Below are 26412 nucleotides of genomic sequence, written 5' to 3' on the forward strand. Positions count from 1 at the left end.
TTTTTTTTTTTTTTTTTTTTTTTGCCCATTTTATCATCAGGTGGTTTGTTTTCTTGCTACTGAGGTGTTTGAGTTCCCTATGTATTTTGCATATTAACCCTTTATCAGATGTATAGCTTGCAAGTATTTTCTCCCATTCCATAGGTTGTCTCTTCACTCTGTTATTTCCTTTGCTGTGCAGAAGCTTTTAGTTTGATAACATCTCATTTGTCTACTTTTGCTTTTGATGCTTGATCTTTTGGGATCATTTCCCAAAAATCATTAACCAGGCTATAGGTTCCCCCTATATTTTCTTTTAGTAGTTTCATAGTTTGGGCCCTTACATTTAAGTCTTTAACCCATTTTGAGTTCATTTTTGCATATCCTATGCAATAAGAGTCTAATTTCATTCTTCTGCATGTTGATAGGCAGTTTCCCCAACACCATTTATTGACTGTCTCTTCTCCGTTGCATGAAATGACTGTCCTTTCTCCATTGTGTGTTCTTGGCATGTTTGTCAAAAACTAGCTTGCTGTAAAGGCATGGATATATTTATGGGATCTCATTTCCATTCCATTGGTCTATGCAACTGTTTTTATACCAATACCATACTGTTTCAGTTACTATGTGTATTATTCCAGTCTCACACTGCTATAAAGGACTGCACAAGACTGGGTAATTTATAAATGAAGGAGGTTTAATTGACTCACAGTTCTGCATGTCTGGGAAGGCCACAGGAAACATAATGGTAGAAGGGGAAGCAAACACGTCCTTCTTCACATGATGGCAGGAAGGAGAAGTTCCAAGCAAAATGGGGAAAAACCCCTTATAAAACCATCAGATTTCATGAGAACTCACTCACTATCACAAGAACAGCAACATGGGGGTAACTGCCACCATGATTCAATTACCTTCCACTGGATGCTTCCTATGACAAATGGGGATTATGGAAACTACAATTCAAGATGAGATTTGGGTGGGGACACAGCCAAACCATATCACTATGTTTTGTAGTATATTTTGAAGTTAGGTAGTGTGATGCCTCTAGCTTTTTTTTTTGATCAGGCTTGTTTTGGCTATTTTGTCTTTTGTGGTTCCATGCAAATTTGGGGATTGTATTTTCTGTTTCTGTGAAAAATATCATTGATATTTTCATAGGAATTGCATTGACTCTAGATCACTTGGGTAGTATGGATGTATTAACAATATGAATTCTTCCAACCATGAACATCCATATCTTTCCACTTATTTGTGCCTTCTTCAATATTTTTCAATGTTTATAGTTATTAGTGTAGAGATCTTTCACTTCCTTATTTATTCCAAAGTGTTTTTCGTAGCTATTGTAAGCAGGATTGGATTTTAAAATACATTTTCAAGCTGGGTGTGGTGGCTCAGGCCTGTAATTCCAGCACTTTGGGAGACCAAGGTGGGCAGATCACGAGGTCAGGAGATTGAGACCATCTGGCAAACACGGTGAAACCCTGTCTCTACTAAAAATACAAAAAATTAGCCGGGCACGGTGGCACATGCCTGTAGTCCCAGCTACTTGGGAGGCTGAGGCAGGAGAATGGCATGAACCCGGGAGGTGGAGCTTGCAGTGAGCTGATATCTGGCCACTGCACTTCAGCCTGGACGACAGAGCGAGACTGTCTCAAATATATATATAATATATACATATATAATATATATAATATATATTATATATAGTACATACATATATATATTTTTCAGTTTACTGTGTGTGTATAGAAACCCTACTGATTTTTTCATTGATTTTTGTATTCTGCTACTTTACTGTATTTGTTTATAGATCTAACAGATTTTTTGTGTGTGTATGTGTGTGTGTGTGCATGTGTAGTCTTTAGGGCTTTCTTTAAGGTTTTCTATATATGTAAGGTCAGTGTTTTCTGCAAGCAGGGACAAGTTAACTTCTTTCTTTCCAGTTTGGATGGCTTTTATTTCCTTCTCTTGCCTAATTGCTCTAACCAGGATTTCTAGTGCTATGTTGTATAAAAGTGATGAGAGTGGGTATCCTTGTCTTATTTCAGATCTTAGAGGAAAACTTTTAAATTTTGTATATTGAGTATGATGTTAACAGCTTTATTATGTTGAGGTACTTTCCTTCTAAATCTAATTTGTTGAGCATTTTTGTCATGAATAAATGTTGAATTTTGTCAAATGCTTTTCCTGCATCTGTTGAGGTGATCATATGTTTTTGTCCTTCATTCTGTTAATGTGATGTATCATGTTTATTGATTTGCTTATGTTGGGCCACCCTTTCATACCTGTGATGAATCCCATTTGATCATGGTGAATGATCTTTTGAATGTGCGTTTGAGCTTTGTTTGATAGTATTTTGCTGAGGATTTTTGCATCAATGTTCATTAGGGATATTGGCCTGCAGTTTTTTGTTTGTTTGTTTGTTTTTGTCTTGCTTTTATCTGGTTTTGGTGTCAGAATAATGAGTTTGGAAGCATTCTCTCCTATTCAATTTTTTGGAAGAGTTTAAGAAGAGTTGGTATTAGCTCTTCTTTAAATGTTTCATAGAATTTAGCAGTGAAGCCATCAGGTCCTGGGCTTTTCTTTGATGGGAGACTTTTATTACTAATTCAATCTCCATACTCCTTATTAGTCTGTTAATAGTTTCTGCTTCTTCATAATTTAATCTTGGTGGGTTGTACATGTCAAAGAGTCTATTCATTTCTTCTAGGTTATCTAATTCATTGGCATATAATTGTCATACTAGTCTTCATGGTCCTTTGTATTTCTGTGGCATCAGTTTTACTGTCCCCTTTGAATTGCATTTTGAAGTGCAAATAAATTCCATGTTACTTGTACTGATTTAATTAATGTATAAAATATGCCCAAAATAGGGAAAAAGCATTTATTATTTTAACTGGAAAAAGCCTGCATTGCTATAGTGTTGAGGTAGGATAAAAACAGTAGATTCTGAATTGCAGAAGTAACTAAAGAACTGTTACCCAGTGGCATTCAGGAAAATGTTTTGTTGTAAACTATCAGTTGCAGGTGTTTTCACAGTATGAAGAGAGAGAAGAGCTGTTAGGCTTTTCCCATGAATGAAGATATGGGGTGGTAGTGAAGAGGCCCTTTATGTTCCTAGACTGCAGTAGTATAATACGGTGGTTGTGAGCATATCCTAGGGCTGCCATAGCAAATGACTACAAAATCTGGGTGGCTTAAACACAGACATTTATTCTCTTCCAGCTTTGGAGGCTTGAATTCCAAAGTCTGGCAAGGCCATCCCCTTCTTCTGGGGCTCGAGAAAGAATTCATTTCCTTCCTTTGCCAGCTTCTGGTGGTTTCAGATGTGCTTTGACTTATGGCCAAATCACTCTTGGTTTGTCTTTGCCTTCACATGGTGTTCTCCTCTGTATGTCTATGTCTTCTCCTCTTTTGGCTCTCATATAGACATTTGTCATTGAATTTAGTGGCCACCCATACAATCCAAGATGACATCTTCATCTCAAGATTCTTATTACATCCACAAAGACCTTTTCTCCAAATAAGATAATATTCACAGGTTCCAGGAGTTAGGACATGAACATATTTTTGGGAGACCACCATTCAACACACAGTAGTGGTTGAGAAAGCAAGCTCTGAAGGCAAATGCAGCAGCCCCCTCTTATGTGATATGGATATAGTAGTGGTATTTACTTTACAAAGTTAGTATGAGGATTAAGTAATAAAGCATGCTTGGAACAGTGCCTGGCTCTTACGAAGAAACATCATCAACAGTTATAAAATACTGGATTGAAAAGGACAGGTAGTACTAGTGAAATATGAAGGTTATTCATTAATAATTATTAACTAATTATAAGGTATTAATTACTCTGAAAATATTAATTTATCATTTGTTAATTATTAATAAATGAGCATTCCTGACATAGTCTAAGTATTACTTATTAATTATATTATTAATTATCAGTTACTTATTAATATTATTTATTAATAAAATAAGTATTGCTAACATATGGTAAGTATTCTAAGTATTGAAGGATTGCAAAGAATGTAGAATACTATACGGATTAAAACAAAACTAGGTAGACTACATAGGGCTTCTGGAGCTAGATGTCAGTTCCATTTCTGCTTAATTTTTCATAATTTCACTTACATCTCTTTGCTTTAATTTCTCTATAGGCTCTTGTATACACATAAATAAGATAATAAAATAAAGTTCATTCAGGTTCCAGGAGTCTCTAAATTCATTTCGATCATTATCCTGATTGTAATTCAATCTCTACTTGAATATTGTAAAATTTTACTTAAGCTACTTACAATTTTCAGGGCACTTTTAGGTACAATTTGCTTTTCCCCTGACCTGATAAGTGTGCTAATACGGTAATTTTTTACTTTCTATTTTAATGGAAAATGATATCCATTATTATGTTAATTTTCAAGTATCCTTTGGGGACTTATTTTATTTTTTATTATTGCATTTATTATTATTATTTTTTGAGGCAGAGTCTCGCTCTCTTGCTAAGGCTGGAGTGCGATCTTGGCTCACTGCAACCTCCACCTCCTAGGTTCAAGCAATTCTCACTGCCTCAGCCTCCTGAGTAGGTGGGATTACAGGCGCCCACCACCGTGCCTGGCTAATTTTTGTATTTTTAGTAGAGATGAGGTTTCACCACAATATCCGGGCTTGTCTCTAATTCCTGACCTCAAGTGATCCACCCATCTCAGCCTCCCAAAGTGGTGGGATTACAGCTGTGAGCCACCACTCCCGGCCCTGCATTTATTATTATATTTAATTTTATAATTGCACTTTCAGACCAATGCTTCTTGCTGTCACTTAGTGTATGTGTGGGATCTGCAAGCTAAATTTTAATAAGCAAAGTGAGTTCAGAGAAGTAAAATGTATTATAAAAAAATTCTAACATCAAATATAGTTTTCTTTTATATTTCATTATTTTGGATCATTCATCATACTAATTTCCTCTGCTAACCAAATAATGAAGATTTGCTTGTGTTTCATCCTAGAGACAATACCTACTTAATACTATCTAAAACTTAATTTAAAAGTATTGTAATGGTATGTGTAAATGTTATAATTTTTAACCTGATTCCTTTGAGACCTCAGATTCTCATCAACTATTGTGTATGTTATAACAATGAGGTTTGACAGTTTCTCCTTTAGACTGTGTCTGCTTTTAATAAATGTACATACTATGTACTGCAAAACAGGCTAATTGAAATGGAGGAGACCTAGCAGATTATCTCTAGCTTGCTTGTATGTTCCAATACATTGCAGATATATTCCATGCTCCTGAAATAAGATTTTAACTTTAAGAATTTCATGTGTCAGTTATTTATTTTTCCCTCTGACATATTGATTTGCCACTAGGTCCTAAACAAATATTCTTAATATCTAGAGCAATTATATAAAAAATTTACGTAGCAACATGACTGAGATTAAAAATTTCACCTGAAGCATGGGAACTACATGTTTTCTGTCGTGTACTTAATTTTCCATAGTATACTACAGTTTTCTTTAGTGTACTTAATCCTTGTAGGTTTTCAGTGAGAACCAAATGAGTTTCCTCAAATGAGCTTCTTGAAAAACACCATACTGTTACCCAAATTTTATATTGTGTGTGTTCACTGAAGATTAAAGAATTTCATCTGGCAACTGCAGAGAATGCGCTTGAAAGTTTGGGGGCAGATTACATTTGATTCAAAGCATAGCTCTGTCCATTGCCAGTTTTAAGTCCCTGCCATAGTTTCTGAAGCCCTTTTTGCTTCTCTAGTGTCATAGACCTGGCTCCAGTTGCAGTGACCTTCCTTTCTACCTCTCAAAAATGCCAACCTCTTTCTAGCTTCCTTTGCATATAATGTTCCTTTTACCTGGTAGCATCTTTCTCCTTACACTAAGCCCTCTTTTCAGAAGACATCTCTGCAGAGAAATCTCTGATCATACTCAATAGGGCCTGTTATCTTTCACCATGGCACAGTTATATCCCCTTTTGCCTGTTTATTGCCTCTCTTACTTTATAAGCTCCACAGTGGCAGAGAACTTGTTGACTTTGCACACCATTGTATACCCATTGTTCAGAACACTGCCCAGCACATAGCAGGTGCTCATTAAATATTTAAGTAAAGGAATAAATGAACTCTTCAATCAAGGAATCCTCCTAAATGTCTAGGTTAATGAGAGTTCAAAATATGTTGACTATAGTTGTACTACACTTTTGTATAATTTATATGTTCCTAAAATTTTGCTTAAATCAAATTTTGTATATATTTTAAAGGAATTGAAACTTTAAGGTGACTTGGATAATATTTCCAGAGATGATTTAGCTTCTTTCTGAAGCTCCTGAGCTTCTTTTTAAAATCAGGCAACACTGATGATCTGGTTGGCAGAATAACCAGCTAAAAGATATTACATTAACTCTCACTTCTCCATCACTGTTAAAATCCTGGACCTAATGGATAAGGAATCACTAGATTGTGCCTGAAGACTGGCTTGGCAGCTCTGTGCTTCTTCTTAGTATTAACTCATATGTACTCAGTTAAAAAGACTTTCTAATTGAAAATTTTAGCATTAAAGTTTATATAAAGAACAGAAAGAAAACAACAATAAAATGTCAAGAGGATACTGACGAGAATAGCGATTGAGAATGTGTTCATGTGAAGAATCCTTGAGGGAACTGGGGGTGTGAACTTCTGAGGGCGTACCATGGCCATTCTCAAATGTTTCTGGGCCATGAGATGGAAGGCGGAGCATACTTTTTCTGTGTTCTTCCATAGGGCAAACATATTAATAGAACTAGTAATTGAAAGCCATTGAGGAGTAAATTCCTACTTAGCTAAAGGAAGAATTTTATGGATAATAAACTTGTGTAAATATAGAATTGTCATCTCAGGAAATGGTGAGTTTGCTATTACTGGAGGTATTTAAACCAACTGATGAGAACTTACTGGAGACACTAGGGTAAGGAATCCAGCATCCTAAGGTTAATTGGTTTTTCATTGGGTTGAGAGGCAGGTCCATTTACAGTTGCCCAAGGCACTGATTAATAAGGAACTCTAAAAACTCGTGAAACAAGATGAAGAAAATTAAATTTGGCATAGGTTTTCTCAAAAACACTCTTATGTTTGCTTTGAAATACTAATCAGAGAATCTTCTTGAAGGTTTTGGGGGGCATGGTGTTGACATATGATGGATCATATCCAGTAGCAACAACTGGCCACCTAACTGCCTTCAGAAAGAATGGGCCAAGTTAACTGCAGGACTTCTGGTTTACTAAGTTGAGTTTGCAAATTGGGACCCTGGTACCTAAAGTCCTGTTTCTCTTCAATGCGAATCTCAGTTTCTCACCCAAATAAATATTAAACAACTATTTAAAGGGTATCACCCTGGGGAGGAGCTATGTCATCTGCTTGACCCCTCTGTGTCTTGGGTGGATTGGTCTTTGCTTAAACAGTTCATGGTAGAAAATAGAATTTCAGGCTCTAGGTGTTAAGTTACATATATCCCAAATTGTTTCACATTTCGGAATAAATGGAAACATTAAGGACTTAAATATTTTCATATTTATAGTTTTTAAAAATGTATATAGATCAGTAGTCAAGCAAAAAGGATGAGCATTGTTGCTGTTACCAAAGAAATATTCTGAAAGTCATCTGCTGCTTACTTTCCTGAATTTATCTGCTAACCTGGAAACAGCAGTCAGGTACATGAGTTCTGGCAACCTGGCTGTTTAGGTGGCTGGTTGTAGCAAAGTTCCCTTTTCAACATCATACAACACTGGTGACTTAGTTGCTTTTTTAGTATTATATATAAAATATGAAGTGATAGATGAGGTTTCATTTTATGAGCCAAAATGGCTCAAAGCATAGGTAAGATACTGTCATATAATTCTGATTACTTTCATTTTACAAAGATGTAAAGCTAGAGAATCAGGCCATGACAGATAAAATATATCTAAAAATGCCTTGTCATGTTACTGACAGTGTCACAAGCACACACATTTCATCAAGCTCTGTGCAGTACCTTTCTCCTCAATAATTCATTGGTATTATGTGTTGGGGGAAGTCAGGGACCCCGAATGGAGGGACCAGCTGGAGCTGTGGCAGAGAAACATAAATTGTGAAGATTTCGTTGACATTTATCAGTTCCCCAATAATGCTCTCAAAATTTCTTATGCCTATTTTACTTTAATCTCTTAATCCTGTTATCGTCTTAAGCTGAGAATGTACATCACCTCAGGACCACTATTGTAAAAATTGATTGTAAAACGTGTGTTTGAACAATATGAAATCAGTGCACTTTGAAAAAGAACAGAATAACAGCGATTTTCAGGGAACAAGGGAAGATAACCATAATGTCTGACTGCCTGTAGGGTCAGGCAGAATAGAGCCATATTTTTCTTCTTGCAGAGAGCCTATAAATGGACATGCAAATAGAAGAGATATCACTGAATTCTTTTCCCAGCAAGGAATATTAATAATTAATACCCTGGGGAAGGAATGCATTCCTAGGGGGAGGTCTATAAATGGCCATTCTGGGAGTGTCTGTCTTATGTGGTTGGGATAAGGACTGAAATATGCCCTGGTCTCCTGCAGTACCCTCAAGGTTTTTAGGGTGGGGAAAAGATCCCGCCCTGGTAAAATTGAGGTCAGACCAGTTTTCTGCTCTCGAAACCTGTTTCTTGTTGTTTAAGATGCTTATCAATACAGTATGTGCACAGCTGAACATAGACCCTCATCAGTAATTCTAATTTTGCCCTTTGCCTTGTGATCTTTATTGCCCTTTAAAGTATGTGATCTTTGTGACCTACTCCCTGTTTGTATACGCCCTCCCCTTTTAAAGTCCTTAATAAAAACCTGCTGGTTTTGCAGCTCAGGGGGTACTACAGATCACGGACCTACAGATATGTGATGTCACCCCTGGAGGCCCAGCTGTAAAATTCCTCTCTTTGTACTCTTTCTCTTTATTTCTTAGACCAGCTGACTCTTAGGGAAAATAGAAAGAATCTATGTTGAAATATTGGGGGTGGGTTCCCCTGATAATTATGTGGCTCTGATTAGAATCTATAAATAATACTTGTTATTCATTTGAATATCCATATTTATGGCACCATTTCATAATGTGTAAAAAAAATCAAAACAGCTGCAAAATAATTAAACAATTGCACATTTCTTCTGTGATGTGTTAATCTCTCATCCTCTGGGCCCTGGTAAGTATGCCAGATATTAATGAGAATCAGGAATGTGTTGGTTAAAAGAGAATGGAATTTTATATTCTCTTTCAGAGTGGCTGTGTCATTTTTACATTATTCATGCCCATCTTAATTCAAACTGTGTTTATCTGTTAGTATTTTCTAAGTTTCTCTATTTTAAGAGTGACACACTACTATTGGCATAACAAACAAGACCCTCAGTCTGTGTAGGCTTTTCATTTATGACAGTTTTACTGACATTTAACTTATATGGGCATTATTTAAAGGTTGAATAGTGCATGTAGAACCTGCTGACCTGAAGTGGAGGGGACCTCGTGGGCAGGTAGTGTGAGCTTTTGTATACCCCATTAAGTTGGGAGTTAAGTTCCCCTCCCAACTTTGCTACTGACAGCTTTATCTCAGACAGGAATCACCTCTGCATGTGATTCATTTACTTATTCAACAGATAATTGTGGAGTGCTGACTGTGCACAGCAGGGATAGAGCTGCAGATGAAATAAACAAATATCCTTGGCTTCACGGAGCTTATGTCATGTCGGTGAGAGATAGGCAGTAAGCAAATAAATAGACAGATAATAAATATTCATTTAGTGGATAGTGCTAAGTGCAATGAAAATAGCAAAGCAGGGGAATGGAGAGCTTTGGGAGGGTGGGAATATGGTGATAAGAGGTGCAGTTTTAGGCAATGTTGCTCAGGAAAACTTACTGCAAAGCTTACATTTGATCCATGAGGATCTGGAAGTCTGGGAGGTGAGGGAGAGCCAGATATACTGAGCATCATGTCGTAATTGATTGAAGTGGAAAAAGAGGTCATGATGGGATCAGTACTGCAAGCAGTTACTGTTGCCAAGGTAAGGAGTGTTAGTTGGGGGGGCCTGATGTAAGGGAGGGATAGAGGGTCTTACTGGGAACTAGCTCTATCTCAGCTTCTGGTATCAGTTTATTCAACAAAGATACCCAGAAAATTATCAATTTATTCCTTTAGCAAACACTTATTGGTGCCTATAATGTGCCAGGCACACTGCTAGATGCTGGGTTATGGAAATGAATAATACATACTACTGTCTTCAAGATGACTCTTACAAATAAGATCAGCGTAATAGAGGACCAGACATAAACACAATTAAATTGCTGTAAAATGTGATCAGTTTACAAGGCATGGAGCTAACACAGAGAAAGGGGAGGAATTCATCTTATCTGGCATTATTAGGGAAGGCTACTAGCAGGGAGGAGGTAACTGCTGAAATTAATTTTGGAGGAAGAAGAAAAATTTGCCATGTAAACAAGGTGGGGGAAAAAAGGCAATTCAGGTGGAGTGACAGCCAGATGCACCGTGTATTAGAGAGAGTACAGCTGGCTTCAGTTTTCTAGAAAATAAAATGGGAGAGAAGGGAAAATGGATTTGAAGGATTTTTAGGAAGTCATATTGGCGGTATTTAGTGATTATTTGCATATGAATGGCTAAGTTGACTGGAAGGCTTTTGGACTTGGAGACTTAGATAGATGATATTACCACCAAAAAAATAGTGCATATGCAGTCAAATGCTCTACCCCTGAGCTATACTGCCCGAAAAAATAATGTATATGAAGGAGGAGTGGTAGAAGTGGTGGAGGAGTTAATATTGAGATCATTTCTTATGTTGATTCAAGAAGTTCATGGCAGTAATTTTCTTTTGAGTGGAAATGAAAACAACTTTCCTTCTGTAGTAGATAATGTGATTTAGACTTTTATTCAGTGGTGTGCTGGTAAACTGGATCCCTGAGAAAGAAAAAAACAGACTAACAAAACCATTATTTGTAGAATCTGCTGATTCTTGTGGTGTAAACACTCCTACCAGATGTCAAGCTAATCATAGTTTATCTGCTCACACACCACTGTGTTTCATCCCTTGACAAGTATTTGCTGAGCTTTCACTAGGTGCAAGGCATGCAGCTTTGTGCTGGCTGTTTCTTATTTACTTCTCCATATCTACTTTCCACTCTCTCCCATCCCAACTCTTCCCAGGAGAGACTGCTTTAACAGTGGCTACTTTCTAGCTTCCTGTTGGATTCAACCAGTGGAAGCCACCAACATGAGATCAGAGTGTAGGAGGATAGGCAGTTTGGGTAGTGATCCCCTGGTTGTCTTTCTGCCAGGTTACATGGGTTGACTGCAGCCTACTCACTGGAAGAGGCCACAACCCCTATCAAGCAGCCTTCCCCATACAACTATCTCCAAGTTCCAGAAAATTCTCTTTCCCCTTGTCTCTTAAACCTAGAGTGCTAACAGCTCCCTGCAGCAGCCTACTGTACTACCCCATGTTGGTTTATCTAAACCCTGCCTGTACCTTTTCATTCTGTAGGAGATCAGAGCCCTTTCATTAAACATTCTGCAGTGAACCTGCTTTAGTGGCTCACCTCTTTTCTGGTAAGATGACTCTTACAAATGAAGAAAAAGGTTGACACACTCCTGGATTTTAGAGTCAGACCAATGTGACCAAAAAATACCCCAACTGCTTGAATTATTTATCTTCTGATGGGAGACAATGACACATATAAAAATTCCCTTGCACAGCTTTCCATGCCCACATTTAGTGGAGTAGAAACCAAAGAAGCCTCTTTCCTGTTTCTCTCATACCCTACTAAGCCTAACCTCTTATATGGTCTCTTGAGGTCACAGAATATGCTGACATAGGAAGCCAATGCTGTTCGCTTATCATAGAGAGAACAAGCCATCTATTATTATTTGGGTTTTCCAGTAGTGTTGTCATTTGTTGATTTATGTTCCTGTGTTATCTGTTGCTCATGGATTGTGCAAGGAGGTCAGATAGGCAAGATATTTGGGAGCACTGGGCTGGAGTCACAGTATTTGGCTATGAAATCTGTTTAGGCTTCAATTTCCTCATAATGCAAAAGGAGAAAATGGGAGTAGATTATCTTGGAAGATCCTTCCAGCATTAACATTCTTTTCACGACTAAGTAAGGTCTGCAGCTCTGGGAGCTGCCTGTGACTGATTTTGTGAGTATTTTTCACTGAACAGCTCAGCATAACAAAGACAAATTTAGGAATGTATCTTTAAAAAGATTATTGGGTGAGTCTTGTCAATGAATAGGGTATCAAACTCAGTAGCATGCCTTTGACAATGTGATGTGTCAAGAAAAGTGTGTTAGTTATATATTGCAAACTGCCATAAACCTATCAGCTTAAAGCAATACACTTATATTATTACACAGTTGCTGTTGGTCTGAAATCTGGGAGTGGCCCAGCCAGGTCCTCTGCTTTAGGGTCTGTCATATAGGTGAAATAAAGATATTGGCAGGGTTGGGGTCTTATCTGAAGGCTTGACTTGGGAAGGATCAACTTCCAAGCTCATGTGATTCTTGGAAGAACTTAGCTCATGTGATTCTTGGGAGAACTTCAGTTCCTTAAAGGCTTTGGTTGGAGGGTCTTAGTTCCTAGCTGTCTATTAGCCAGAGTCAACCTTCAGGTCCTTGCCATGTGGGTCTCCTCAATATGACATGTTGCTTCATCAAAGGCAGTAAGGCAGAGAGTCTGTTAGCAAGACAGAAGTCATAATCTTATGTAGACTAATGATGAAATTGACATTCCATTACCTTCTGTTGATTGGGAGCAAATCACTCAGGCAACCTACATGCCAGAGAAGGGCATTAAACAGGGCATGAATACCAGGAAGCAGAGATCATTGGGTCCATCTTAAAGTCCACCTGTCACAAAGATTCTGTTTTTTTTTTTTTCTTTTTCTCTCATGAAAAAAGAGTTTTAAATTCTGAGTTTCCCAATATATTTAAAGATTAGTTTATTTGCCAAAAGTAAAAAGTGACAATTAAATGCAATGTGGGATCCTAAATGGAGATCCTGGCAAAATTCAAATAGGGTCCTTAGTTTAGTTAAAGGTATTGTATCAATGCTAATTTCTTGGTTCTAATAATTATACTATAGTTATGTAAGATGTTTACCTTAGGGGAGTCTGGATGAAGGATATATGGAAACTTTCTGTACTATTTTTATAACTTTTCTGTAAGTCTAACAGTAGTTCAAAATAAAAAGTTAAGAGAAAAGTGATTTATAAAACTTAAAATCCATTAACCATATAAGCCTGCCTTATGGCTGACTTATTTCATAATTTAAATGTTATGTCCTTATCAGAACTTGTTTTTTACAGATAAAATGTATATACTAATTTGTATATATACTATAACAAAATTATTTGAAGATAAATTCTCTAATATTTTATAGATAAATTGTACAGTTTTGGTAGATAAATAATTTTACAACACCCTTCCTAGTGAAAACACCATAAAAACTTCACTGTGACTATATAGTAGTATTATTTATACAGTTATCAAATGTTTGAACAAATAATTATAGAGGAGGTATAAGAGCTTTCTGCTTTAACTTTAGTTGAAATGTACTAGGTACTTTTGCACAACACCAAATGCACTTCAGACATCAATTTAAAATAAGCATTCTTTCTAAAGTAGTTTTTAGATAGCTAAAGTGGACTCCTTCCCTGTGTAGGGCACTGTTTTAAAGTCATCAATCTGTTCGTTGCTTGGATATGGACACATATTCCAAAATAGTGTGGCCTGTCTCACCACACTGTTCTATGTGATGAAAAGCAAAATGCTTCAACCTTCCATAAGCAGTTGAATTTTATGCAATGCAAGAACAAATGACTCCTCATTTTGCTCACTGTTTGAAAGTGTTGCTAGTTATTAATACACCATCACTATTTCACATATATCTTGGTCCAGCAATTTAAAGCTTATGGGTCTCAGTTGGTTACACCTCTTAAGAGAACTATTTGGAAACACTGTAGACATTTTCTTAGGCCCTATTTTAGAATGGAGGGCCTAATGGTATTTTAATGTCTCTACATATTCCCAGAACAAATCTTGAGAAAAATGCCTGTTACCTTTTGAAATTTAGCAAAGCTGGTGGGATTACCAGTGCTCCTCAGAGAAACATTGCCTTAAAGAATGAATTTTGACTTACAGAATGTTAGCAGTAAAAGGATTATGAAAAATGATCCAAACTCCAGCTCTTCCAAAATCCTCATTTTCAAATGAGGAAACTGATTTTAGTATGAGTGAGCTATTGGCCCAAGATTCAGCAGTGGAGGAGTGGCCATGTGAAAGTTGCAAGGTGGTAGACTGAGGCTTTCCTGTAGAAAATGACCGCCATAAGAGTCAATGACAATGATTCCATTTCTGAATTAAAGACTTAACTTTAGAACTTGAAAACAATCTGCTGGCCTCCTGCATGAAACTTCATTTTTGTTACCCTAGAAGATTCTAAGAAAAGATGTAGAATGATTAAAAAAAATAAAATAAAATAAGTCAGTTCAGAAATGAGGAAAGGTCCAGGAACCACTTGGGAGAATTGGGCTCCAGAGTGTTATTCAGTTTGCAGACATCTTTCTCATCTTCAAAAAATGTTGAATATTTTTTTCCCCTTTAAATGGTATCTGGAGTTTCATCAGTTAGAGATCCATTACTGCAGTAAACAGACTTCTTTTAATGATGCAAAAATCTCTGGGAGGGTTAAATGTTCATTTATTATTATGCATTATTCTGTGTTTTTTTCATCTATTTTCTTATTTGAAAGCCTAATTGAGATTAGCTGTAATTGGGAGTGCTGTTTTGATTGAGGATAGGGAATAATATGTTTCAACCACTCTGGTAGAGATGGCCATCTAGGTGGAGTGCTGGCATCGGGGTGATCTCAATGGCATTGGGACCCTGGGACCTTGGTCAAGAACTAGGAGGCAAAGAAGGAACACCAATGACAAGCCTAGCTTGTTTTATAGCTTTACTGTGGGTTGGCTCACACCTAGTGAAGAAAGCAGAAATGTATTTACCCTCTTCTTGTGTTCCTTAGCCCCTGACAAATACTGATTCAATGCATATTTGTAGGCTTTTGTAAAATGGAGATCTCACCCATAATGTATATGATGGTGCCATTCACAAAGTGCATATCAAGATTTGCACTCTCGGCTGGGTGCGGTGGCTCATGCCTGTAATCCCAGCACTTTGGGAGGCTAAGGTGGGCAGATCTCCTGAGGTCAGGGGTTTGAGACCAGCCTGGCCAACATGTCGAAACCCCGTCTCTACTAAAAATACAAAATTAGCCGGGCGAGGTGGCGCATTCCTGTAATCCCAGCTACTCGGGAAGCTGACGCAGGAGAATTGCTTGAAACCAGGAGGCAGAGCTTGCAGTGAGCCTATGGTGTCACTGCAGTCCAGCCAGGGCAACAAAGCCAGGCTCCATTAAAAAAAAAAAAAAAAAAAAAGATTTCCATTGTGCTTGCAAGACATGCATTCATGAAATTAGTACTTACTTGTAGTACAGTAGTAAATAGAATAGATCCTGGGTCAATCTGCCCAAGTTCTAATCCCAGCTCTGACCCTCATTCCCTCAGTGAACTTGGACAAATGTCTTATTTTTCTGTGCTTCAGTTTCCTTATTTGTATATTGGGGATGAGTAATAACACCTATTACTCATCCTGTTCTGAGAAATCAGTGAGGTGATGCATGTGTGGCACTAAGAGCAGCGCCTGGCGAACATAATTAACTGCATGTAGTAATTTTATATTCTCCACATTCCTTAACTGTGTATCTTAATTTTATTTGAGAAAATATATTTGCTAACTTCTCTGAGATAAGATTCAGGACAGGCAGGAAATATTGAAAAACAGTGTTATTTAAGTGATCCTTTCTTAGTCCTAGAAATATCTAATATATTTCAGGTGTCTTCTTTATACCAATAAACTTGCCTGAATGAATTCATATTTTATATGCTGAAGCTAAATCTTTCAAATACAAAACCTCTTCTTCAACATCTTCACTATTGAATTTGGTTACGTATTAATGTATGTAGACAATTATATGACGATCAGTATTCTAAAAGATATTCAGTTTTAAGATGACTTTCTGAGAGGAAGGTAAAATATTTTTATCTGAATGTTGAGTTCCCTTTTTCCGTTTTTATGCACAAAGATCTCTCCCTTAACATTATTTTACAGACCCTATTAGTTTCATTTGATCTCAATGGGTGGCATATCCCCTTATATTTTTGTAATCTATAGAAGTATGAATGGGGTATTGTAAATGTGCTTATTTGATCAAGGAGTTTTAAAAGCCCAGCTATTAGGTCCTTACAAGAGAAGAGACAGGAAGAGTAGGTAGAATGTGTCCTGAAACTTGAACCACCAGGATTCTATTCCTGCTTCTGCCAGTGGGAGTTGTTTGACCTCAAATCCATCCTAGAATCTCCCTGGAACTATCTCATATGAAGGATTTGAATAAGGTATTGTTTAAGGTTTGTTACATATCTAATATTCTGAGATTCTGTGATATCTTATTGGCCCTATATTTGTGAAGTGTATGCTTTGGTTTAACTGAACCGGGTATTTTCTTTCCCAGTTTCCTTAAAACTATTTGAAATGCCTTTAGCAATTGACCAGCCAGGGTGAGAGATGCAGCCTTTAGCTGTAAAGTAGAAACAATTACCTGGGTCTGTAAGGAAACAAGTCCATGGCCTTGACTTTGTTAGTATCCTATCTCCATCCACAGAGCTGTGGATCTAGGACTGTTTGATGGCATGTCAAGTGAATAAAGATAAGCTCCAGGGGCATCATTACTCATACTATTAACAGATAATTGTTTGCCTTATTTTTTATGTTGCATATGACAAACTAGAAATCTGAAAAGATAAATAACTGTACAAGGTCCAAGTTGCCACTCGTCTGTATAATGTTCCTTTTCTAGGGAGACTGGGGAAGTTAATAATGGAACAGCTTACTCTCTGCTGCTACTCAGAGATGCTTGAATTTCTCAAAGGGAAGATAAAAGTACAAGAATAACATATTTTGACCTACTTCTGCCTTTGCAATTTGAGGGCCTTCGTTTCCATGTTAATTTTCCCTTTTGATATTAAATAGAGCTCTTTTAGGCTGACAACTGTATATTTTAGCCCAGTAAATATTAAACAAATTATTGATGAATGCTCCTGCAAGAAATAGATGGTGTAGATCTAGCTATTTCTTCTAGAATCAAGACAATAGAGTGGCTAAAATCACTGTCATAGGACTGAACGTAAAAATTTAAGTTGCTGACTATAGTAAGTATAAATTAAGATAATATCACAACACAGGGGCTAATTTTAATTTCACTATTATTTCAAAACCTATTCTGTAAAGACATTAATTTTCACCTTTCTCTTTATTTTTTCTTTTCTTTTTTTTTTTTTAGTCATGGACTTCTGCCCTGTAGGTCCTTCTGTGAGGCTGCCAAAGAAGGCTGTGAATCAGTCCTGGGGATGGTGAATTACTCCTGGCCGGATTTCCTCAAATGCTCCCAGTTTAGAAACCATACTGAAAGCAGCAACGTCAGCAGAATTTGCTTCTCGCCTCAGCAGGAAAATGGAAAGCAACGTAGGTGTCTGTGTTTCATTTCATTTTTAGAAGATTTTATTTGAGTATGCCATTTATACAGGAATGGATATAAATAATAAGTGTACAGTTTGATAAATTTTAACCAAGTAACAAGATCCATGTAACCAGAACCCAGATCAAGGAACAGAATATTAACAACATCCCCAGAAATGCCTTCAATACCCCAGAAATCCCCTGCCTGTCGTATCTCACTCTTCCAAAAGAAACCTCTATCCTTACTTCTATCACCTTAGATTTGCTTACTTCTGAACTTCATATAAATGCAAATTATACAATATGTAACTTTTTAAAACCTGTCTTCATTTGCTCAGCATTATGTTCAAGAAATTAATTATATCTTCATATTGTGGTTCATTCATTCTCATTGTTATATAGCATTCTAATATATGATTGAAACAAAAATATATTTTTCCATTCCACTGTTGATGGACATTTGAGCGGTATCCAATTTTCAGCTATTACAGTGATGCTATTACAATTCTTGTGCATGTCTTTTTTTTTTTTTTTTTTTTTTCTTTCTGGAGACAGAGACTTGCTTTGCCACCCAGGCTGGAGTACAGTGGCATGATCTCAGCTCACTGCAACTTCTGCCTTTTGGCTTCAAGCAATTCTCCTGCCTCAGCCTCCCGAGTAGCTGGGATTATAGACACACGGCATCATGCCCGGGTACTTTTTGTATTTTTAGTAGAGGCATGGTTTTGCCATGTTGGCCAGGCTGGTCTTGAACTCCTTACCTCGTGATCCACCCACCTCAGCCTCCCAAAGTGTTGGGATTACAGGCATGAGCCACCATTCCTAGCCTCTTGTGCATGTCTTTAATTGAATATGGTTGTATTTATTCAACAAAAAAGTTTTCTAAAGTAGTTGTACGAATTTATGCTCTTACTAGCTCCTTACGAAAGTTGTAGTTGCTCCAAATCCTTCCCAATCCTTAGCATTGTCAGTCTTTTTCATTTTAACAATTTTGATGGGAGTATTGTGAAATACCTGTCCAAATATTTTGCCTGTTTTTTGATGGTCTGTCTTTTTGGCCTAAATTTGTAGCTTTGTATGAATTCTGGATACAAGTCATCTGTTGGATATATGTATTGCGAAGATCTCATGCCCTATGGCTTGCCTTTCTACTCTTATTAGCATCTATGATGGAATAGAAGGTCTTAATTTTAATGGGTCCATATTATCAATCTTTTCTTCGGTGTCTTTTTTTTCCTGTGTCTTAAGAAATGCTTGCTTACCCCCAAACATAGAAGTTTTTCTCCTATGTTTCTTCTAGAATCTTTATTGTTTTGGCATTCAGTTTTACATCTACTATAATTCTGGAATTAATTTTTGTGCATGGTGAAAGGTAAAAGATAGGAATTAATTTTTTTCTATGTGTATATTCAATTGACTCACCACCATTTAATTATTTAGCAGACAATATTTCCCTCTGCTCTGTAATATCACTGCTGCTATCAATCAAGTGAGTAATTACATGTATATCTATTTTTGAACCCTCTAATTGACAGAATAGAATTAAGACAATACCACACTATCTGGATTACTATAGTTTTATAGCATCTTTATATTGAATATTATATGTCCTCTATCTTTGTTCTTCTTAAAGATTGACTATTTTTGGCCCTTTGCATTTAATACAAATTTTAAAATCACTGCGTAATTTCCACAAATGCTGTTTTCATTTTGTTTTGTTTTTAAATTGGGACTGCATTAAATTTATAGATCAAATTCAGGAAAATTTCTTTACAACAGTGAGTTTTCCAACCATAACAATGATATACTATGGTAATATTTAAGTAAGTATTTTCAGTGAGGCATTTTAAAATTTCTCTCAATTACATGTTACAGGTTTAACCATAGAAATTTTGCACATCTTCCCTTAGATTTATTTGTGGTCTCTGGTGTTTTGATGTTATTGTAAATTATATGTTTTAAAATTTTCCTTTATTTTCTGTTTTATGTATCCAAGAAATTTGATATATCACTCAACAATTTTTATAGTTTGTCTGTAAATCCATTTGAATTTTCTAAGTACACAATCATGTCATCTAAAATAATGACAATTTATTTCCTTCTTTTCAGTCATTGTGCTTTCTGTTTCTTCTATGTCAGAGAGAAGGTTTTCAATATTTCGCCTTTAATTATGATGTTTGGTGAAGGGATTTTAGGATACTCTTGATCAAATTAAGGAAGTTCTTTCTATTTGTAGTTTGCTAACACTTTTAAAAAAATCCTAAATGGGTTTTGAATTTTATTATTTTTTTCCATATCTATTAAGATGATGTATTGTTCTTCATATTATGCTAGTTACCTTTTAGAAATGCCAGCTTTATTGAGATCATTCACATACTATAAAATTCATCTGTTTGAAGTATATAATTAAGCGGGTTTTTAGTATACATACAGAATTGTACAACCATCATAATCATCTATAATAATTTCAGAATGTTTCATCACCCTAGAAAGAAACCTACACGCATTAGCAATAAATTGCCATCCCTCTCCTCAGCCCCTGGTAAACACTGATTAACTTTGTTTCTATAAATATGACTATTTTGGACATTTAATATGAATGAAATCATACAGTATGGAACTCTTGTGACTGACTTCTTTCACATAGCAAAATATTTTCAGGGTTCATATATGCCGAGGCATGTATTATTAGTACTTCATTCATTTTTATTGTCAATTGATACTCTATTGTAGGAATATACCACATTAAAAATCCATACATTAATTGAGGAATATTTGGACGGTTTTCACTTTTGGACTCTTATGAATAACGCTATCTGTATAATATTTGTGTATAAGATTTTGTGTTTTTGTGTGAACTTGCAGTTTTAATTCTCTTGGCTATATACCTAGGAGTAGAATTGCTGTGACTAGTATTAACTCTATGTTTAACATTTTGAGGAAATGCCATTCCTACAAACAATGTATGAGGTCTCCAGTGTTTCCACATTTTCACCACACTTGTCTTTTTTGTTTATAGCTGTCCTAGTTGATGTGAAGTGGTATCCCATTGTCGTTTTGATTTGCAGTTTGCTAATGACTAATTATGTTGAGCAACATGTCATGTGCTTGTTAGTGTTAACCATTTGTATGTCTTATATTGAGAAATATCTATTCAAATACTTTGCTCATTTTAAAATTAGGTTGCCTCTTTAAATTGTTGAATTGCCAGAGTTCTTCATATATTCTGGATACAAGTGTGCCTTTTAAGATATATAATCTTCAAATATCTTCCTATAGTCTTCAGGGGCTGTTTTCATTTTAACAACAGTTTTTGACTTTGAGGAAGTCCACTTTATCTGTCTTTTCTTTTGTTGCGTATGCTTCTAGTGTATGTATTTTTAAAATTGGCTAATACAAGGTGACTAATTATTTATTCATTTGTTTTCTTTTAAGATTTTAATAGATTTAGCTCTTATATTTAAGTCATTGATCCATTTTAAATTAACTTTTCTGTATGTTGTGAAGTAGGAGTTCAACTTCTTTCATTTGCATATGGAAATTCAGTTGTCCTAGTATGTATTGCTGAAGAGCTATTCTTTCCCCCTGAATGGACTTGGTGCCCCTTGTTAAAAAACAATTGGCCATAGATGTATGGGTTTATTTCTGGACTTTCAATTCTATTTTATTGATCTATCTATCTTTCTTGATTACCACAGTTTGCAATACATTTTGGAATTATGAAGTGTGTGTACTTTAACTTTTTAAGGTTTACTTTAGCTATCCTGGATACTTTGCATTTCTGTATACATTTTAGGATTAACTTGTCAATTTCTGAAAAAAAAACAACTATAATTTTGATAAAGATTACATATGTAAATATACCATTCAATCTTTGCTAAAAGAGCTGGAATGGCTATACTAATATTTGATCAAATAGACTTTGAAACAAAATTGTTACCAGAAAAGAGGAGGGATTTTTTTAATGATAAAGGGTCCATTCGTCAGGAAAACATAACACAGCACCAGAAATACTTAAATCTGACAGAACTGGAGGAAAAATAGACAATTCAACCATAATATTCCACTGTCAACAATGAGTAGTGCTAGGCAAAAGATTAAACGGGAAATACAAGACTTATAAAGCACAATAAACCAATGAGCTCTAATAGACATCTGTAGTATACTTCACCCAACAATAGAGAATATATGTAACACATATGCACCTAAAATTTTCCATTTTTAAACTTACAATCTATTTGTGTCTCTGAATATAAAGTATGTCTTTTACACACAATATATAAGTTAATCATATATTTTTATCTATGAGACAAATCTCTGCCTTTTGATTATAGTGTTTAATTCATTTGCACTTAATGTAATCATGATAAGTAAGTATTTGCACATGCCATTTTGAAATTTGCTTTCTCTATGACTTTTGTACTTCTTGATCCTTCATTACTGACTTTTTTGTGTCAGAAATATTGGGGTATGCCATTTTAAATTTCTTGTTGCTTGGCTATTTTTTTTAGTTATTCTTATTGCTTGCTCTGGAACTTAAAATTAACATCTAAAGTTTTAACAGTCTAGTTCAGATGAATCCCAACCGAATTTCAACAGTATCTACACTTTGCCTCTGTATAGCTTTGTTTCTTCTTCCTTCTTTGTACTATTATTGTCATACAAATTACATCTTTTTATAATATAATCTCAACATAGGTTCATTGATTATGATTATAAATTATTGATTTATGCAGTTGTTTTAAAATCAGATAAGATAATAAAAGATTTATAGAAAAAATATATTTCTTTTGTCTTACTTTTACCTATTTAATTACCTCTACTTTTTATTTCTTCGTATGGATTCAAGTTACTGTACACTGTCCTTTTATTTTGTCCCAAAGGACTTCCTTTAGTACTTCTTACAGGGTGGTTCTGTTAATAGAAAATTCTCTCCACTTTTATTTATCCGGGGATATCTTAATTTGTCTTTCATTTTAAAAGGATACTTTGCTGTATATAGAATTTTTGACAAAAAAAATTTTGACATTCTTTTATTTTATTTTCAGCACTTTGAATATGTTATCCCACTTCCTTTTGGACTCCTGAGTTTGGATGAGAAGTCAGATGTTAACCTTTCTGAAGCTCCATTTTATCTGATGAGTTGCTTATCTCCTGGTGTTTTCAAAATCTTCTGTGTCTGATTTTTGATAGATCAATTACAATGTGTCTAAGTGTAGATCCTTTAGAGTTTATCTGAATTTTTGTACTTCTTGGTTATGCAGTTTAATGTTTTTCTCCAAATTTAAGAAGTTTTCAGCTATTATATCTTCAAACATTCTTTCTGACCCATTCTTTTATCTCTTTCTGGGACTCCCATTATCAGTATGTTGGTACATCCTCCAAGTCATTAAGGACCTTTTAATTTTTCTTTGTTTTTTTCTCTCTGTTCCTTAGACTAGATAATCTCAGTTTACTTATCTTAAAGTTTGTGGATTTTCTCTTCTGCCTGATCAAGTCTGCTGTTAAGTCTTTCTAGTAAATTTTTAATTTCAGTTATTATATATTTTACTGCATAACTTCTAATATTTTAAAATAATCTGTATATCTTTATTAATATTTTGTATTTTTTGAGCCATTGCTCTTATACTTCCCTTTAGTTCTCTAGAAATGTGTTACTTAGTTCTTTGAATGTGTTGAAATAACTGATTTAAAAGTCTGTCCAGTAAATTCAATGTCTGAGCTTCCTCAGGAACAGTTTTTGTTGACTGTTTTTCCCCCGTATATAGGCCTATGTTCCAGTCTCTTTGAACATCTTGTAATTTTTTTGTTGAAAGTTGGACATTTTAAATAATATGAATAATATGAATAAGAATTCAACTCTGCAAGTTGAATTCTTCCTCCCAACAACATTGTTGCTGTTTCTGTTTCTTGTTGTTTTAACTGTTGTTATTTATTTGTTCAATGACTTCCCTGAACAAATTACATTAACTTTGTTCTCTGTCATGTCTGGCCACTGATGCTTTTGCCAAGATAGCAGCCTAGTGGTCAACTAATGATTGGACAGAATTTCCTTAAATGCACTTAGCAGGTATATATCCTAGTCTTTGCCAAGGGATTCTATGCATGTTAGGGTACATAGTCAGTATCGTAGCAGAGTCAATACTATAGCAGAGTCAATACTGTAGCAGTCAATACTATAGCAGAGTTTACAGCTCTGCCTTGTCCTTTAATTTCTGCTTGTACAGGGTCTCAAGTCTGCCACAGGTGAGATATTTGGGCCTTTCTGGGTCCTTCTTAGGTGTATGCATAGTCCTGCACATTCACAGGATCTTCTAGATTCTCAGCAATGTATTCGAGCTTTTCAAATTTTCCTACAGGAATTCCCCACATTTTTCTTTTAATTTTTATGTTTAGCTTCTTGTTTGCCCCGAGTGATATCCCCACCTCAGACAGTTGCAGTGTTAATTGGAGATATATAAATATATATATATGTATTTTAGAAACACCCCGAGGAAAAGGCTTTGCACTGAGTAAGCTCTTATTCAGGTCAAATAATCACATTTGCTCTTAGGTGAGTTTCCAGGGAGCTAACAGAGAAGAAAAATAATGACAATTCTTTGGTAATGGGACGTTGTGGAGAGCTCCAAGCATGTTCTGTCCCTTCTAGTGGCTGCTTGGCTGCTAATTTTCACAGCTGATGTAGTTGTGAGGTTATCTAGATCAATAACCATATCTTATCACCTGCTTTCTTAGACCATGCCTGATACTAAGTGCTAAAGGTGAAGTTTTCTGGAAACAGTAACTGAGATGGAGTTTGGTGTCTGGAGTATTTATTTAGCTTCAACCTTTGTGTTAAGATTGAAGGGAGAGAAAGCAGAATTTGGAAGAAGGAGTTGAAATATGATCCAGGCCCACCAAAGCCTCAGCTAAATCCTTGGGGAGTTCTGGAATGTATTAGGCCTACAAGAGTTATCCCATGTTGAGCCAAAATAGTGGAGTCTATGTGTCTCCACCTCAATCAGTCATTGGATGTGGTCCTTCCTGGGAAGAGTGTGCCACTTAGTAAGGCAGATCTCTTCAGTGTTCCACAGCCGAGGCAAAACCCGAAGGATCTGACAGCTAAAGGTGGTGGGCCAGCAAATGTAGCAATAGATTCTTTCTTGAAAGGTAGACATATATGGCCAGATGTCTATGGGCCAGACACATATGTGATTACATATATGTGCCACATATATGACTAGGCACATATGGTGCCAGATAGCCTTAATTTAATCAGAGACTAAGCTGATTTTGCCTCATTGTTATAAGACTCTATCTGGTTTTTCTCTGTTCTGAGAGTGTGGTTCTCCAGTAGTCTCAACCGAGAAGCTGGGAGGCTTACTATATTCCCTTCCTCCTTGGGTAGTTCCAAATTTTATTTTATTTTCTTCTCAGAGCAATATAATTTCTGTAATTTCCATTCTACTTTTCTGAAGTTTTCTGCTTAGTTCTTCAGCCTCCTGCCTTCTGTGGCAAATGCCTTGCAAAGGCAACCCTCCCAAAGTGGTAGATCTGCTTCTCTATGTTTCTCCTTTCACTGCCTACCTGGCTCCTTAGTATCTGGCTGCTTCAGCAACACCAAACTCTAATTTTTGTCTCTTCACCTTTGTGGAATTGCCAAAAGTTCTGCTGGCTTATCTTCTCTTTGCAGTGGTCACATGTGTAGCACCATGCCAAGAACTGGCAAGTTCCATGAGGGAAAAGGCATGCAGGGATTGTAGACTCTTAGGGCATGTTCTCACTTATAGGTGGCAGCTAAATGATGAGAACACATGGACACATAGAGGGGAACAACTGATACAGGGGCCTACCAGAAAGTGGAGGGAAGGAGGAGAAACAGGATCAGGAAAAATAATTAATGGGTACTAGGCTTAATAAGTGAGTGATCTGTACAACAAAACCCTATGACACAAGTTTACCTATATAACAAACTTGCACGTGTACTTTTGAACTTAAAATAGTGCTGGGATTACAGGCGTGAGCCACCATGCCCGGCCTTAAAATAAAACTTTAAAAAATAATGTAGACTCTTTGTTCCATAGTTATCTTCTCTCTGGGACCTTGGCCACTCACATCTTAATTATCTCATCAGCTCTCAGATGCCTTCAAAGAGATGTTTCTTGTGTTTTATCTGGCTTTTCCAGTTGTACTTGACGGGGGCATTGATCTGCTGCAAGTTACTACATCATGGCCAGAAATGGAAGTTTGTTTTCTTTTTCACACATTGTTTAGTAGTGGTCTGCTGCTAAATTAGGATTCCCTCCAAAAGATAGTATGTAACTAAAAGCCATTAGAAGGCTGAATGAGTAAGACTGATAGAGAAGTCCCTTTAAGTCTTTCTGTTTTAACTACATTTTCTCCTGTTTTCTAAGAATGCTTAGTCTTTATTAGTGATCATTTGGAAAATGTAATCCTTTGATACAGGATTTAAGAATTCACAGAGAAAACTTGAAAATCAAAAAATCGTCAGTGTTATTTAACACTGTTGCTCAAAACATATCAGTTCTTGAAAATCAAAAAAACATTTTAATATTTTTTTTTTTTTTTTTTTTTTCAAGACGGAGTCTCTCTCTGTCACTCAGGCTGGAGTGCAGTGGAGCGATCTCTGTTCACTGCAAGCTCCGCCTCCTGGGTTCACGCCATTCTCCTGTCTCAGCCTCTGGGGTAGCTGGGACTACAGGCGCCCGCCACCATGCCTGGCTAATTTTTTTGTATTTTTAGTAGAGACGGGGTTTCACCGTGTTAGCCAGGATGGTCTCGATCTCCTGACCTCGTGATCC

The 26412-nt window shown here is 36.1% G+C and overlaps 1 protein-coding gene across 2 annotated transcripts in view; it reads left to right on the plus strand.

Annotated features, from left to right (window-relative positions):
• CORIN (corin, serine peptidase) overlaps nucleotides 1-26412 on the plus strand; it is a 227637-nt gene that overhangs the window by 53426 nt on the left and 147799 nt on the right. For both annotated transcript variants that reach the window (XM_017872647.1, XM_017872648.1), the window contains exon 4: nucleotides 17436-17617. In XM_017872647.1, coding sequence (XP_017728136.1) covers nucleotides 17436-17617 — 182 coding nt within the window. The remainder of the gene's footprint in view (nucleotides 1-17435; nucleotides 17618-26412) is intronic.

Source organism: Rhinopithecus bieti, unplaced genomic scaffold, assembly GCF_001698545.2.
Source record: "Rhinopithecus bieti isolate Rb0 unplaced genomic scaffold, ASM169854v2 scaffold_7167, whole genome shotgun sequence".
Lineage (NCBI taxonomy): Eukaryota > Metazoa > Chordata > Mammalia > Primates > Cercopithecidae > Rhinopithecus > Rhinopithecus bieti.